General features: G+C 36.7%; 1 protein-coding gene across 5 annotated transcripts in view; it reads left to right on the top strand.

The window, feature by feature from the left end:
• Positions 1 to 15,761, top strand: part of ATP13A3 (ATPase 13A3) — an 84,331-nt gene that overhangs the window by 43,599 nt on the left and 24,971 nt on the right. For all 5 annotated transcript variants that reach the window (XM_021070069.1, XM_003483301.4, XM_021070071.1 and 2 more), the window contains 14 exons: positions 702 to 818; positions 1,619 to 1,636; positions 1,780 to 1,933; positions 2,030 to 2,150; positions 5,632 to 5,756; positions 7,942 to 8,117; positions 9,006 to 9,128; positions 9,208 to 9,287; positions 9,876 to 9,918; positions 10,005 to 10,114; positions 10,418 to 10,514; positions 11,441 to 11,513; positions 13,364 to 13,541; positions 14,480 to 14,667. In XM_021070069.1, coding sequence (XP_020925728.1) covers positions 702 to 818; positions 1,619 to 1,636; positions 1,780 to 1,933; positions 2,030 to 2,150; positions 5,632 to 5,756; positions 7,942 to 8,117; positions 9,006 to 9,128; positions 9,208 to 9,287; positions 9,876 to 9,918; positions 10,005 to 10,114; positions 10,418 to 10,514; positions 11,441 to 11,513; positions 13,364 to 13,541; positions 14,480 to 14,667 — 1,603 coding nt within the window. The remainder of the gene's footprint in view (positions 1 to 701; positions 819 to 1,618; positions 1,637 to 1,779; positions 1,934 to 2,029; positions 2,151 to 5,631; positions 5,757 to 7,941; positions 8,118 to 9,005; positions 9,129 to 9,207; positions 9,288 to 9,875; positions 9,919 to 10,004; positions 10,115 to 10,417; positions 10,515 to 11,440; positions 11,514 to 13,363; positions 13,542 to 14,479; positions 14,668 to 15,761) is intronic.

Raw genomic sequence — 15,761 nt, 5'->3', positions numbered from 1 at the left:
CATTTGACATAAGATGTACCTGACTTTCAGAGATGTTAAAATGTTTCCTAAGAATTGTGTAAAACTATTTGGACACAGCTCTCGTCCTTACCATTTTCGCATTGATGATTCCTTCCCTTATAGAGTCAAATTAGTTTATTGTTTTTCGTGTTCGTGTATTTAATACAAGTTTTTGACTGGGTATTTTCACCCCAAAATTTTTTTAATTAAATTTCAAGGGGTTAGGGTAGTAGTAACTTGATTAGAAGTGTTCAAACTTGAAGACTAAACTCATATCTCAGTGTGCTCTTGACTCAGTGGTTCTGCTAACCATATCTGAGCTCTATATATTTTTGAATCCTCTTCTGTTAGCAAAAATAAATTCCTGGATGGTAGACTGACAATTTTTGAAACTGTAAGAACCTTCTGTATTTTAACAGAACTAATTTCTGAACCTAACTGGGTATAGGAGCAGAATTAGAGAAGTTTTTCTCTATTTCTTAACGTCTGACCTCTGCCTCCCCTCTTCTGTGGGTTGCTAAAACTTTAACTAGCTTCGTTTATATTTTGTTTCACTTAAGTTAGTGATCTGGTAATGCTCATTGATTCCTTGGACACTTTTTTTTTTTAAACTTCCCTGAAGATAGCCATAATGTTTCATTTTAAAATGGAACCAGTGAATGAAATTTTATGAATCAGTGCGTTCAATGTTTTCCTTTCAGATTCTGGAGGAAGCAACTGAAGAGGAAACAGCACTTCATAATCGAATTATGCCCACTGTGGTTCGTCCTCCAAAACAGCTGCTTCCTGAATCTACACCTGCAGGAAACCAAGAAATGGTAAGGAATTGCTCTAAGCTAGAAAATACTGTTGTGCTCACATTTTGTCCTCATTTTGAAATATGGCTAGAAGGTGAAATCACATATCCTTTATTTAAGTCTAATGTAGACATGAATATTTTTATTACATTTGTCAGAAACTGCACCAGACATTCTTTGTAAAACATTGAGATTTAATTCTCAATCCTGTTACCTTTCACCTATTTATTGAGCAGCTTAGTGCTTTGCGATTTAGATACATGATGATTAAGCCTTTTAAGGAATACATCTGTATTCCTAGGATTTAATTTAAAAAATATGTTAAAGATTTTATTTTTATATTTATTTTAAAATGTGTTCCACTTAGTTTATTTTAGAACTTAACTATGTGAATATTTCCAGGATGGCAGAATGTTTTCAAATACTCAAGAATATATTTTTTAGAAATGAGAGGTGGTAGAGAAGCAGTCTTGACTTTTTTTTTTTTTGTCTTTTCTAGGGCCGCACCCATGGCATATGGAGGTTCCCAGGCTAGGGGTCGAATCGGAGCTGTAGCCACTGGCCTACGCCAGAGCCACAGCAACTCGGGATCTGAGCCACGTCTGCAACCTACACCACAGCTCACGGCAACGCCGGATCATTAACCCACTGAGCAAGGACAGGGACCGAACCCGCAACCTCATGGTTCCTAGTCAGATTCGTTAACCACTGTGCCATGACGGGAACTCCCCATAGTTGAGAATTTTTTTTTGAATTGGACTGAGTGTGTTAATGGACTTAATCTTACTATTTCTTTCTTTCTTTCTTTTTTTTATTTTTAGGAGCTGTTTGAACTTCCGGTAAGTGAAGAATGTTTACTTGTTATTTAAGTGTATCCTTTTTTTTAAATTGTTTTAATTGAGATATAGTAGATATGAAAGTATATCTGTTTTAATTCTTTAAAAGTAATAAATGCTTTGTGCCTCTTTTGGAATCAATGTAGGCTGTTTATGAGATTGGCATTGTTCGCCAGTTCCCATTTTCTTCAGCTTTGCAACGAATGAGCGTGGTTGCGAGGGTGCTGGGGGACAGGAAGATGGATGCTTACATGAAAGGGGCACCGGAGGCTGTTGCCAGTCTTTGTAAACCTGAAACAGGTAAGGAAGCAGCTAGGCTTTAAGTGATATTCTGGCACTTGTGTAAGCATGTGGTCACAATTCTAACAGTGACTTTTATTTTTTCCTTTTTAAAAGTTCCTGTTGATTTCGAAAAAGTTTTAGAAGATTACACCAAACAGGGTTTCCGTGTGATTGCTCTTGCCCACAGAAAATTGGAGTCGAAACTGACATGGCATAAAGTACAGAATATTAGCAGGTAAGGTCGATGAACAGTTTTTCCAATAAGCCATCATATATGTTTATATATGTCATGTATAAAAATTTATAATTTTTACTTATTAAATATTTATTGAATGTATGCAAATATATACCATAAGACAGTGTTTGCTTTAGGTGATTGAGATAAAAGTCCAACTCTCTGGAACAACTTTTAATTTATTTGTTAAATATTTATCGAGTGCTTGCTATGTGTCAGGCATATTTTAGGAACATAATTTTGTTTTTGGTAAACATAGTTCTACAGAAATGTATTTTCCCCAGTGTACAGTTATTCCTCAGTATCTGTAGGGGATTGGCTCCAGGATCTGTCATGGATTCAGTCATGGAGCATAGGGTACTCTAGTATTTACTGGAGAAAATCCATGTATAACTGGATCCACACAGTTCAAACTTTTGTGTTGTTCAGGAGTCAACCATCTTGTTTTGCTCAGTGTTTGAAACCCAGGTACTAATTTGGTCAGAGTATCATGAGTCACAGTAAATATACTCCCACCCTCAAAGTTCAAATGGCCATTTTCAACCTCACATTTATTTTCATGTGTAGCTATGGGTTTCACATTCAAGGATTGCCACTTTTACTCTTTGACTGATATAGACTAACCCTTTGAAGATAACATTTTTGTTTAGGAATGTTTCATGGTGTACCTAGTGTTTTGTAAGCAGCAAGAAAGATTCATTGGCTGCCCTGCTAGTTTTGCCTATTAAATAGACTTTTTTTTCTTACAGTTCCACTGCCATTGTCTGTAATTCAGGAACTTAGTTCTTCTGTAGTCTTTCCTGTATCTAAACTATGTAGCACACTAGTCTAGAGAGAGCTCTTTAACATTCAGATCTAATCTCAGCCTTCCCCCTGGATTCTTGTAAATGGCTCCCCATCACCTCCTGGAGGAGTCACAGTCAAGGGTATGAACCAGGAGAAAAACAATGAAATACATACTTAATTTTTTTTTCTAAAAAAAAGGTAAATGATGCAGACACAATTTTCAGAAAAAGACATGAATGGCCCCTGAACACATAAAAGTGATAAGACGCTTAAGTTCTTAGGTAACTACAGAATTAAACCAGACAAGACTCACTTCTTTCTTAAGGTTTACAGAATTGAAAATATTGATATCAAGGGTTAGTGAAGAAAATTTTAACATACTGCTACTCACTATTGTAAATTCATAAAGAAAATGCTTAGTACCTATCAAAATTTTCAGTTGCTTATACACTTTGACCCAGCAAATGCAGTTCTGGGAATCCAGCCTAAAGGAATATTTCTGTGTGCATAAGGTTCATGTTTAAATAATGTAAATAACATTAATTGATAGTGGTTAAATCATGAACCATTAATACTTGTGTTAATTTTTCCAGGGACGTTAAGTGAAAAGGGTAGGACAGTGTTAATAGTACAATCCCATTTTTCTGGATGAGAACTAAAGGAGTGGAGTGGATGGCCAATAACTAAAAGGAAAAACTGCTTTAGGAATTCTGCCTGTTTAAAAGAGTATTTGGTCTAAGCAGGAATATTAGAGGAAAAAAAATAGCAGCAACCAAATGATCTGGTGCATGTGTGTGATTGGGAGCCTCACAAGTAGAACATTATATACTAATTTCTGTGGAGGGTACATTATGGTCTTCTTTTTCTACAGCTTCAAATTTTTATCATCCTCCCCGCTCTGCCTCCACCTCAAAAAAAAAAAAAGGCTAAGAATTGAATTGCCTTCGGTGCTTGAGCCTGTCATTCAGTCATCCTTCCATGCCTTGGACAGGCTGTTCCATTTGCCCAGAATACCCACCCCTCCCTATCAACTCTTGTCTCTCTTTCTGCTCCCCTTCTTCATCCTCTTTGAACCAAGACCTTCTCTGTGTTTCTGTTCTCCCTGTAGGAACAGGTTTTGGCATTTCTCTTAGAGTTTGAACCTTTATGTCTTGAATTGAATATTGTACTATTCATTAACCAGAAGGCCAGGTTTCCATGACCTGCATCATTGCGAGGAGAGTTAGGAAACCCGCTGCAGCCAGAAACCAGGACCTCACAGGAAAACCCTTAGAGAGCTTTGACGCTGTAGTTTGACATTGGTACAGCTTTATGCTTTGAAATGCATTTTCAGGTTTCAGGGATTCTCTCTCCTGTTACCCCAGCAGTGTCATTTGTATTAAGTTTCCCAATTATTCTTTATATCTTCACAACCCATTATATAAATTATATAATTTCAAAGACGTTTGGGTTTCATTGCTGTTTACTTCAGGCACCTTTATTGTTGAATTTTGTGTAGAGAAAAACCACTTGGATTTTGCAAATAAGAAATTTTGGGAGTTCCCGTCGTGGTGGCGCAGTGGTTAATGAATCCGACTAGGAACCATGAGGTTGCGGGTTCGGTCCCTGCCCTTGCTCAGTGGGTTAATGATCCGGCGTTGCCCTGAGCTGTGGTGTAGGTTGCAGACGCGGCTCGGATCCTGCGTTGCTGTGGCTCTGGCGTAGGCCGGCAGCTACAGCTCTGATTCGACCCCTAGCCTGGGAATCTCCATATGCCGCGGGAGCGGCCCAAGAAATAGCAAAAAAAAAAAAAAAAAAGAAATTTTGGTCCTTAACCTCAAGCCCCCTCCTTTTTCCATTGAAAAAATATTTCTGTTATATAATTTTGATAGCTTTAGATTTCTTAAGAACACAACTATCACTGAACAGACTGTTTTATATGAACAGTCTGAACTCCAATGTAGTGTATATGAACTCCAATGTAGTGTTGAAGCATATCATATTTTGTGTCATCTCTTTGCTTGCATGTCTGTTTCCCCACAAAAGGGTCTTGAAAACAAATCATACCTTTTCTTCGTTGTGCTCCCAGTGACTAGTGTAGCACTTGGTGCATGGTAGATATTCAACTATTTGAAGGAACAGCATCTTGCTAAATATTGCATATCAGTAGTCTGAAAGATCCACCTCTGGGTCCTGAGTAGCTTGCATTGTCAGACTGCTAGTAGATTTTGTATCACACTTCCAGGATCAAGAATTTGATCAAGAGTTTTATAAAAGTCCTCAAAGACTTAATGAATCCAGTATAACTGTTTCATATGTGCCTGAGGTACAGTTTTTTCTTTTAAATTATGTTGTATGGGGGACAGTAAAGAATAGATACGCTCATTCATTTTGTAGGTAGGATACAAGATGAATATTACTTAGTACTAGGAGTGCTTCGTGTCTTACGAAGATAAACATTTCCAAACAATCCTTATATTCCTGTATTTCAAAGAGTAAAAGCTAATTTTAATATGTATTTCCTGGGAATTATTTTTTCAGATTTAAATTTTTTGAGATTGAACTCATGAACTTATACATAGGTTTATGGTTTATTTGGCATATAAAATGTTTTAATTTGTAATTTATGGCTATTTTAAATTGCCTAATCAACATAAAATGAACAAATACCTGTTCTCTTGACTAAACCATTACATTAAAATTTCTGTTTCTGCAGAGATGCCATTGAGAACAACATGGATTTTATGGGATTAATTATAATGCAGAACAAATTAAAGCGAGAAACCCCTGCAGTACTTGAAGATTTGCATAAAGCCAACATTCGCACTGTAATGGTCACAGGTTAGACCTCAAAAAGGGTACAGAAGAAATTGAGTGTAACTCTTAGAATTCAAGTTATGAGGAATGATCAGTTGATTATAAAAGCGTACTTATTTCTATATAAGTCCATCTAATACCATACTTATCCTGTAACTCAAGTAACTAAATTTATTACATAGTACTTCCATCCTCCATCCTCCATTGCCCTATTTCAGCTCAGAGTACTTTTCCAAGTTAGAGAACAGCTTTGTAATGCACGCTGGAGGCCTAGCAGATCTGTTTACAAGTATAATAAAATAGTGAAGGGCATACTACAAATATTTAACTGTTCCTTTAAGAAAATCTCTTTTAAATCATATATTTCTTTTTTCTTTTTTTTTTTTTTGTCTTTTGTCTTTTTAGGGCCACACCCGCAACATATGGAGGTTCCCAGGCCAGGGCCCGAATCGAAGCTATAGCCGCCAGCCTACGCCACAGCCATGGCAACTCGTGATCTGAACCACGTCTGTGACCTACACCACAGCTCACAACGGCAAGACCGGATCCATATCCCACTGATTGAGGTCAGGGATCTAACCCACAACCTCATGGTTCCTAGTCAGACTTGTTTCTACTGTGCCACAATGGGAACTCTCAATCATGTATTTCTTACAGCAGTTATTTTACTTGGCTTAGTGTTAGTTATTTGTAGATACTTGTTTTTTCTACTAGAATTTGATTCTTGAGGGTTAAGAATATGCTTTACTTATTTGGGGATCATCTATAATTTCTAGAACTATGCCAGATACATGGAAAATGATTAATATTTGTTAGAATTATATTTTTAAATATACATTTGCTTGAATGTGTAAGAGTGAAGAGATCCATTTTTCTGCTTTGTCTCTTTACTATATCTAAATGATTCTCCTAATGTTATCATACTGTTGATAATATTAGATAATTTCCATTTCTTAACTGTATGAAATTGTGGCAGCTCTTAGGGTTTTTTTTTCTTAGCAGTCAGATTTAAGATATTCACTATAGCATCTGTGTGTTCAGTAAGACTTATGGAAAAGGTCTGTCTACATTTTTATGTTTTAGACTTTGAGATCCATTTAATACCATACTTATTACCAGATAGTTCAAGTAACCAAATTAATAGCATCCCAGCACTTCTTGGTTCTAATGATCTTGCTTCGTAGCACTTTCTATCTGTATCTCTTGTCCCTGTTTTCCTGCCATGGCACAGTATGGCACTGTGTCCCAGAAGGGTCTGTCAGGTCACAGAAAGACACGATTGGAAGTAGTGTGTGCGAATTGGGGGAAGAGAGTAGTGCCCTTCGGTTTGGGTAGCAGGGGGCTCCCCAGACCTTTGCCTGCCTCTCCTGTGCATTGATTATTTTTCTTTCTCGTTTTTGTCATTACAATGTGCCTTCAGGTCTTTCCTCTCATGACTGAGTTGTCTGTCTTGCTTCTCTTTGTATCTTGTAAAGACTGTATTCTTATTACTTTGCTTATCTTTTTGTTTTGTATAACCTTGCTTTGTAATTCATGTTTCTCTGTGATTTTACTCTCCTATTCTTGTACAGATTACCAATCAACCCTAGGTTTTTTCAGCAGTGTTTATGGAGCACCTGCTCTTCATGTAGCACTATGCCAGGCGTTGAGTGCTTGACTCAAAAAGACTGAGAATGTATTTGGCTTTAAAAATTGTGGGTTACAGGAGTTCCTGTCGTGGCTCAGTAGTTAACGAATCTGACTAGGAACCATGAGGTTGCAGGTTCAATCCCTGGCCTTGCTCAGTGGGTTAAGGATCCGGCGTTGCTATGAGCTGTGGTGTAGGTTGCAGACGCGGCTCGAATCCCGCATTGCTGTGGCTCTGGCGTAGGCTGGCAGCTACAACTCCGATTAGACCCCTAGCCTGGGAACCTCCATATGCCATGGGAGCGGCCCAAGAAATGGTTTAAAAAAAAAAAAAAAAATTGTGGGTGACAAAAAAAAATTATTGGTGAGAGTGTTCTGACTATTTAGCATTTGTGTGCTTGAATTATTTGAGGCTTCCTTTGATTTGTATGTCCTGAGTTCATTATTTTTAAACTCCAAGAGTAAGGATAATATCTTTGTTTTGCCCAGTCCATTCATGGGGACTGTAGTAGAGTCTCAGTAAGTACTTACTGTTTAATACATTCATTTTTCCATTTTAATGTATTAATGTTTTAAAAATTAGGTGACAACATGTTGACTGCTATCTCTGTGGCCAGAGACTGTGGAATGATACTACCTCAGGATAAAGTTATTATTGCTGAAGCATTACCTCCAAAGGATGGGAAAGTTGCTAAGATAAATTGGCATTATGCAGATACCCTAACACAAAGTACTGATTCATCAGCAATTGACTCGGAGGTAATGTCAAGAATTTTCTTCTTTGAAGCTTGTTTTCATTTACTCTGAAAAAAAGTGTGGCATTAAAACACAGTAAAACAAAACAAAAAAAGTTAGCAAAAACAGAACCCTGGGCCATCTCCTCAGAGATTTTTTGTTTTTTTAGTTTTAATTTTGTTTTAATTAATTTAGTTGGTAAATAGTGTTGTGCCAATTACTGCTCTATAGAAAAGTGACCCAGTCCCTTTCTTATGTTATTATCTTCCATTGTGGTCTATCTCAAGAGACTGGATCTAGTTCCCTGTGCTATACAGTAGAGCCTCATTGCTTTTCCTTTCTAAATAGTTTACATTTACTAACCCCAAGCTCTCAGTCCATTCCACTCCCTCCCCCCTCCCCCCTCAGCAACCACAGGTCTGTTCTCTGTCTGTGAGTCTCTTCATTTTGTACATAAGTTCATTTGTGCCATATTTTAGATTCCACATAGAAGTGTCCTCAGAGATTCTGATTCACTTGGACTAGGGGCAGAGGCAGGTATCTCAGTGTTTACATTTTGATATTTAGCCAAAGTTGAGAAGCACAGTTTTAAAGTGTAAGAATCTCAAAATATCTATCCAATTTTAAAAGTAGTGGTAAATAATGCAGTAGTTCATAATATTCCGCTCAATATTTGATTTCAAATTGAAGCTGATATTTAGCCTTCCTTAAGTTTTATTTTTTAAATAAACAACGTGGAAAGGTTACCTTAAAGTTGAATTTTCTTTTGTTTTCACTAAATGTTAAATATTCAGTGCCTTGTGTAAAATATCAAATGAAAGGATTTAGTTTTGGATCAAATATATTTAAAATAGAATTGTGTTACCTGTTTGGGCTGCCTAAGTGTTATTGTTCTGAATGTCTTATACATAGGCTATTCCAATTAAATTGGTCCATGATAATTTAGAGGATCTTCAGGTGACTCGTTATCACTTTGCAATGAATGGAAAATCATTTTCAGTGATACTGGAGCATTTTCAAGATCTTGTTCCTAAGGTTAGTGATTGGGTTTATGTATGTGTTCACATGAATAAATCGTGCATGGTATTTTAAAGAAATTCGTATTTTTTTCCAGTTGATGCTGCATGGCACTGTGTTTGCTCGTATGGCTCCTGATCAGAAGACGCAGTTAATAGAAGCTTTGCAAAATGTAGAGTAAGTATGTAGGTTTTGGGTTTTGCTTTTTAATTTTTATGAATTGTGGTTTTGTTTTCAAAACCAGAAACGTAACTAATATTTCATGTCTATGAATTTGTCATCTGTAAGGCAGATAAGTGCCTCTTTAAAAGAAGCTCACCTGCTCATTTAGCTAAAGTATAACATCCACCATTCCTTTTCTAAGTGATATCCATGTTCATTTACTACTCAGCTTGATAGAAGTGATGATATAGTTTTAGTAAATAATTCTGTTTCAAGTTTTTAAGGGAGAAATCTTTGCAGATTGCCCTAAGAGTAAGTTTACTAAAGACTATGCAGGCCCAAGTCCTTTGCTGTAAAGATTAGGAAATTGAGAAGCCAGAATGGTAACCTGATTTGCATTAATGACCCAGGTCATTTGACTTGTGGGCTGGTTCTGTTTGCAAAGCACCATGCCTGTGGTCATTGTAATGAAAAGATTCATTAGTTCTCGTGGAGGAATCTTGGTCTGTTAGCTTTTCATAATACTGTACTGGAGAAATCTTAAGTTAAATTTTAGTTGTGTATTTTAAGAAATACATCATAATCTTAATTTTTGTTTCGTAGTTACTTTGTTGGGATGTGCGGTGATGGTGCAAATGATTGTGGTGTAAGTATAGATTTTGTGATTTATAATTCTTTCTCTGGCCCAAGTCACATGCACAAAACTCAAGCCATTTTTCTTCAAACCATTAGGCTCTGAAGAGGGCACATGGAGGCATTTCCTTATCAGAGCTCGAGGCTTCGGTGGCATCTCCCTTTACCTCCAAAACTCCTAGTATTTCCTGTGTGCCAAACCTCATCAGGTAGTATACATTGAAAAATTTCCCATCTCTTTGTGGCTTGCTCTAATAATAGAGAACACAGGTTTTAGAAAGTAACATGAATTTGTTTTAATGATATGTTAGCATGTTTGATGTGTAACTCCTTAGCAACAGATTGATTGCTGCTCCTCATTTCTTGCAGTTCTGCCTTGACTTTAGTTCTTTTGGTAGAAAAGTGCTTTGTTATAACTGTTGAATGTTGATGTTCCTCTGTCAAGATGTAATTGTGGTTTGGAGGAGGCATTTAGAATGCTTCTGTTCACATGCCAACATTTGTTTTCACAGGGAAGGCCGTGCTGCTTTAATGACTTCCTTCTGTGTGTTTAAATTTATGGCTTTGTACAGCATTATACAGTACTTCAGTGTTACTCTACTGTATTCTGTGAGTATAACATTGCTTACAGAGATGGTACTTAGTGCTGACCTTTGAATTAAGATATTGAGCATATACAGTTCATTTTTAATGCATCTATTAATTGTGGAACTTAAATAACTAACCTTTATAAATTTTCCTGTAGTTTAATTGCATTTCAGGTAGCAAATTAAAAATCTTATTAATCTGGAATAGTTTTTTCCTTAAGGCCGGTAACTGTGACTTCAGCCTTGTGAATAAAAGATGATTGCTTTTGTTTGTTTGTCTTTTTGCCTTTAGCATAAATTGGACATCTTTTTTAGAACTCTTCAAAATATCAAGCTGTGGCATATTTTAGAATCACAGTTAACTTTGCTATACTATTTATAAGGAAAAGCCAGAATGAGGAAAAGATACTTCATTTGTAGTTTTAGGACTTTATGCATTTGGAGAAAAAGTGTCAATAGGGGGTATCCCTAGGTACTCCATGGATTTTGTAGTTGAAGTGATCTCACTTTAGATTTTTCTCTACATGAAAATTGGTGACATCACAAGGAATCTTTGTACAACTATCCCCTTTTTTACCATTTGTGGAAAGTTTTAGGAGGGATAGTGGTAGATATTAAGGAAGCTTCAAGATACTAATTTTCAATAATGTTGAATATTGTGAGTTTGTGTTTTCTTTTTGCTAAAAAACTTTTAAAAGGTTTTTGTTGACTGAATTTTTATACTAATATGTTAAATTGAATCTTGAAAACATGTTATATTTCATTAATTTAAAGGCAAATATATTCCATTTTAAAGCAGGTCCAAGTGTCATTTTGAAGTTGTCATTGTTGGGGGAGAGGGGGGATAAAACCAGAGAGGAAAAATCCAATAAAACCAGGGGAAATGGTATAAAAGTGGTGCTATAAAAATAGTTCCTAAAAACTATTTTTTAAACATTCCTTCTGTAGATCTTAAGTAACCTAGGAGACTTCCAGTTTCTCTTCATTGATCTGGCAATCATTTTGGTAGTGGTATTTACAAGTGAGTATTTTGCTTTGTTGTTGGTCTTAAAGCATATGAAATTTTCTAGTGTGGCTTTTTAACTTTGGTAAATTTTCAAGAGCAATTGTAACACAGGGCATCTCTCTCCCTTTTCTCTATAAATGTTCTTTTTTTTTTTTTTAAGGGTGCAGGGGCAGTATATGGAAGGTCTCAGGCTAGGGTTCGAATTGGAGCTGCAACTGCCGGCGTACACCACAGCTGCAGCAACACCAGATCCTTAACCCACTGAACAGAGCCAGGGATCGAACCCACATCCTCATGGATACTAGTTGGGTTCATTTCCACTGAGCCACAAGGAGAATTCCTAAATGTTCTTTTATTACTCATTGTTTACAGTTTGCCCTCCCCCTTTGTATTCTTTCTCCATTTTTTTAACGAAATATTTGAGGGTAAATTCAAATTCTCATGTCCCTTTGCCTCTGAATGTTTGAATATATATTGCCCCAAATAAAGTCATTCTCTTACACAGCTAAACACTGTTATAAAGATTGAGAAGTTTAACATTGACACAATATTACCTAATCCATACTCATATTTAAATTTTGTCATGTGTCCCAATAATGTCCCTCATGCCTGTTCCCCCGCCCCCATGCCCCCAGCCCTCTAGCCTAGGATCTAGTACAGGCTTACAAATTTCATTTAGTGATCACATCTCTTCAGCCATCTTTAATCCAGAATAATAGTACGTCAGCCTTTTTTGGGGCTTCTTGACGTTGCTATTTATGAGAGAACATAGTCCAATATTACGGGTTTGTTTGCTATATTCTCATTAGACTCGGTATGCACTCTTGGCAGGAATATCAAAGAAGTGATGCTGTGTCCTCCTGAGTATGGCATATAAGGAGACAAAACATTCGTTTGTTTCAGTATTGGTGATAGTAACATCAAAGTAAATAATGGTGGTAATGAGATAGGACCTATTTAAATAAAATTTTATAAGTCCATACTGGAAATAAGTAAATGATTGGGAGAGAAAGGAGAGCTCTTCCTTACAGTAAACTAAGCTAACTAAGAATATAGAAGAATGATTGGCTTATACCATGCCTGGAAAGATTTTGGCCATTTTAGCCCGGCTAGTTCTCTATTGTGGGGGGCTGCTCTGTGTGGTATAGGTTGCTTACATGTATCTGGCCACTACCCACTAGATGCCAATAACATTCCCCCATTTGTGACAACCAAAGATATCTCCAGACTTTGCCAGATGTTCTCTGGGGGCAAAAATCATGTTGATTGAAAAGCACTGAGGTTGACAGCCCTTAGTGAATGCTAAAACTAGTGAATGAAAGTTGATAAGGAACAGGATTTTTATAGTCTCAGTAGCTTTTACTAGGAGAAAAATAGAAACTTTACAGTGGAGAAACTTGGTGGAAATGATCTTAATGAGCCATCAGAGGCCTTTTTTATGTTACTATTATGTTTCTATAGCTTCAAGCCTTTGTTATTGTCTTCTCAAGAGGAAGAAATATATGGTTTTCACAGTAGCTTTGCAATTACAGATTCAGAGATAAATAAACTCTTAAACATATGAGTGATGATGACATATGCTTGTATTTAGTATTCTTTTTACTAGAACTAGTGTTTCCTTTGAATGTCAATGGACTAATGTAAATAAAAAGTACTCCCAAGACATTTTTGAAAAAGCTTAACTTGTTTACTTTTTTACAGATTACTTAAAATATGTATGGTATCTGGCTTGATTTTTGGACATTTTTCATATTAAAGATTTGATAGACCAAAAACAGGTTTTTTTAGTTCCTAAATGAATCTGATTATGTATTTTGTACTGACAATTTAGATACAAACTTTTCCTCTCTTTCTTCTCAATGTAGTGAGTTTAAATCCTGCCTGGAAGGAACTTGTGGCACAAAGACCACCTTCAGGTCTTATATCTGGGGCCCTTCTCTTCTCCGTTTTGTCTCAGATCATCATCTGCATTGGATTTCAATCTTTGGGGTTTTTTTGGGTCAGGCAGCAGATTTGGTATAAAAAGTGGCGTCCACAGTCAGAGTAAGTTGGTCAATCCATTTTTAAAAATGTGTAATATATATGCATATAAAAATAAGTTTAAAATTTATGTAAAAATTGCATGCAGCTTCATTAAGCCCTTAAATTTGGTCTATATATTTGTCTTTATCTGTAGGAATGTGGTCTAGCAAGGTCCCAGTAATCACAACCAAGATGGGGACATTGGACCAATGTCTTTCTTTCCTTTTTTTTTTTTTTTTTTTGCTTTTTAGGGCTATAGCATATCGAAATTCCCAGGCTGGGGTGGAATTGGAGCTACAGCCACCAGCCTACACCATAGCCACAGCAATGTGGGATCTGAGCCATGTCTGCGACCTACACCATAGCTCACAGCAATGCCCATCTCCCCAACCCACTGAACAAGGCCAGGATCAAACCTGTATCCTCATGGATACTAGTTGGATTTGTAGTTGCACCACAATGGAAGCTCCCCCATTTTCTTCATTTGCTGCTAAGCTTTTCTTTCCTGGGCCTTGTTTTCCTTCTCTGTAAAATGAGAAAGTTGAAATTAATCACTGGGGGGGAGGGTCTTTCCTAAATCCAGAAGATTTGTGTTTCTAACTTTTCCTCCCCCAGTTTGGGGAATATTTTAAAACCAGAAAAAAGTTTAAGAAAAAGTATTAAGTGCATCTTCTGTATGTTTATGAACAGAGTGTTTTCCAGTTCACAAATTATGATAACATTATTTCAATTAATTATACATATAGGTAAATGCAGGTCTGTTTACCTTTATTATGCTAATAATTACTCCCTAGGTTTAAAAAAGTGGGGGATGGGTTTATTCACAGTGAGAGGGCTAATTAATTAGTGTAGTTTCTTACTTCTGACTTTGTAACTGATTGGAATATGACAGAAAGTAAAATTGGTTTCCTTTGGAGGATAGTGTGTTCGCTAATACAAATTTTTTCTGTGTATTTTAGTGTCTGTGATACAACAAGAAGCCTATATTGGAATTCTTCATCTTTGTACAATGAAACTGACCTTGATAAACATAACATTCAAAATTATGAAAATACCACAGTGTTTTTTATCTCCAGTTTTCAGTACCTCATAGTGGCAATTGCCTTTTCAAAAGGAAAACCCTTCAGGCAGCCTTGCTACAAGAATTGTAAGTTTGGCATTTGTTATGATCTCCATCCTGCTTCCGTACTATAAACATAATGTAAGAATAGAGTTAAAACTGTCCTTTCAAAGTAAAATAGATCTTTACAAATAGAATGAACCTAGTGATTTAGATGTATATTGTGTTTTATTCTCATGGTAGCTGCCACCCTAAGTTTTAAATTAAAGCCAGCAGTTCTGAACATTCCTGGTTTTTACATCCTATTACTTCTGGCTCCAGCTTGTATTTTTTTCAGCCCATTGCAAAAAGAGTTCGAATTAGAAGCAGGAAGCAAGGTTTCTCAGTGGGAACAGTGGGTATCATACCTTCTGGATGGTCTGCACCAGCACCAGCTTGTCTTTTCTCATTTTTGGCGCTGTTCCAGCAAGCATTCACTTGGAATTCTTCATTTCTATTACCTTTGCATCCACTGTAGAAAGGACCAATAGAATGGAGGCTTGTGCCTATGTGAGCTGGTCTGCCTGTGGCAGAGAGGAGATAGCATTCTGACTGACACAATTAGAGTTTTTGGAAAAAAATCATTCTATATGTAAAATGCTGGTTTTAAAAGTTGAGACTATGCTAATTAATATAGGGAACAACTTAACTGCTTTTTTTTCATATGGATCCTGAGAGTTGCAGTATTCTGGTGAATAGCAGTTATTCTTTTTATTTTTTATTTTGTTTTTGTTTTTTTAGGCCGTGCCTGCAGCACGTGGAAGTTCCCAGGCTAGGGGTGGAATCAGAGCTGAAGCTGCCGGCCTATGCCACAGCCACAGCAATAGCAACACAGGATCCGAGCCTCATCTGCGACCTACACCATGGCTCTAGGAAACATTGGATCCTTAACCCACTGAGCAAGGCCAGGGATCAAACCTGCATACTCATGGTTCCTAGTCAGATTTGTTACACTGAGCCACAATGGCAACTCCAGTTGTTATTCTTTTGTTGTAAAGAAATTCCTGTGTGGTAATTGGCGGAATGTCAGGTCACAGATTTGGATGTAGCATAGGAGTGATAACTGCTCGTATCTCTATCTCATGCTAGAGTTTGCAAAAGCATATTTATACAGTATCTTATTTAGCTTAACTTTTACCCTC

Source organism: Sus scrofa, chromosome 13 (assembly GCF_000003025.6).
Source record: "Sus scrofa isolate TJ Tabasco breed Duroc chromosome 13, Sscrofa11.1, whole genome shotgun sequence".
In the NCBI taxonomy this organism is placed as follows: domain Eukaryota; kingdom Metazoa; phylum Chordata; class Mammalia; order Artiodactyla; family Suidae; genus Sus; species Sus scrofa.
Note: the sequence above shows the minus strand (reverse complement) of the source record. Positions and strands in the feature narration are given on the sequence as shown.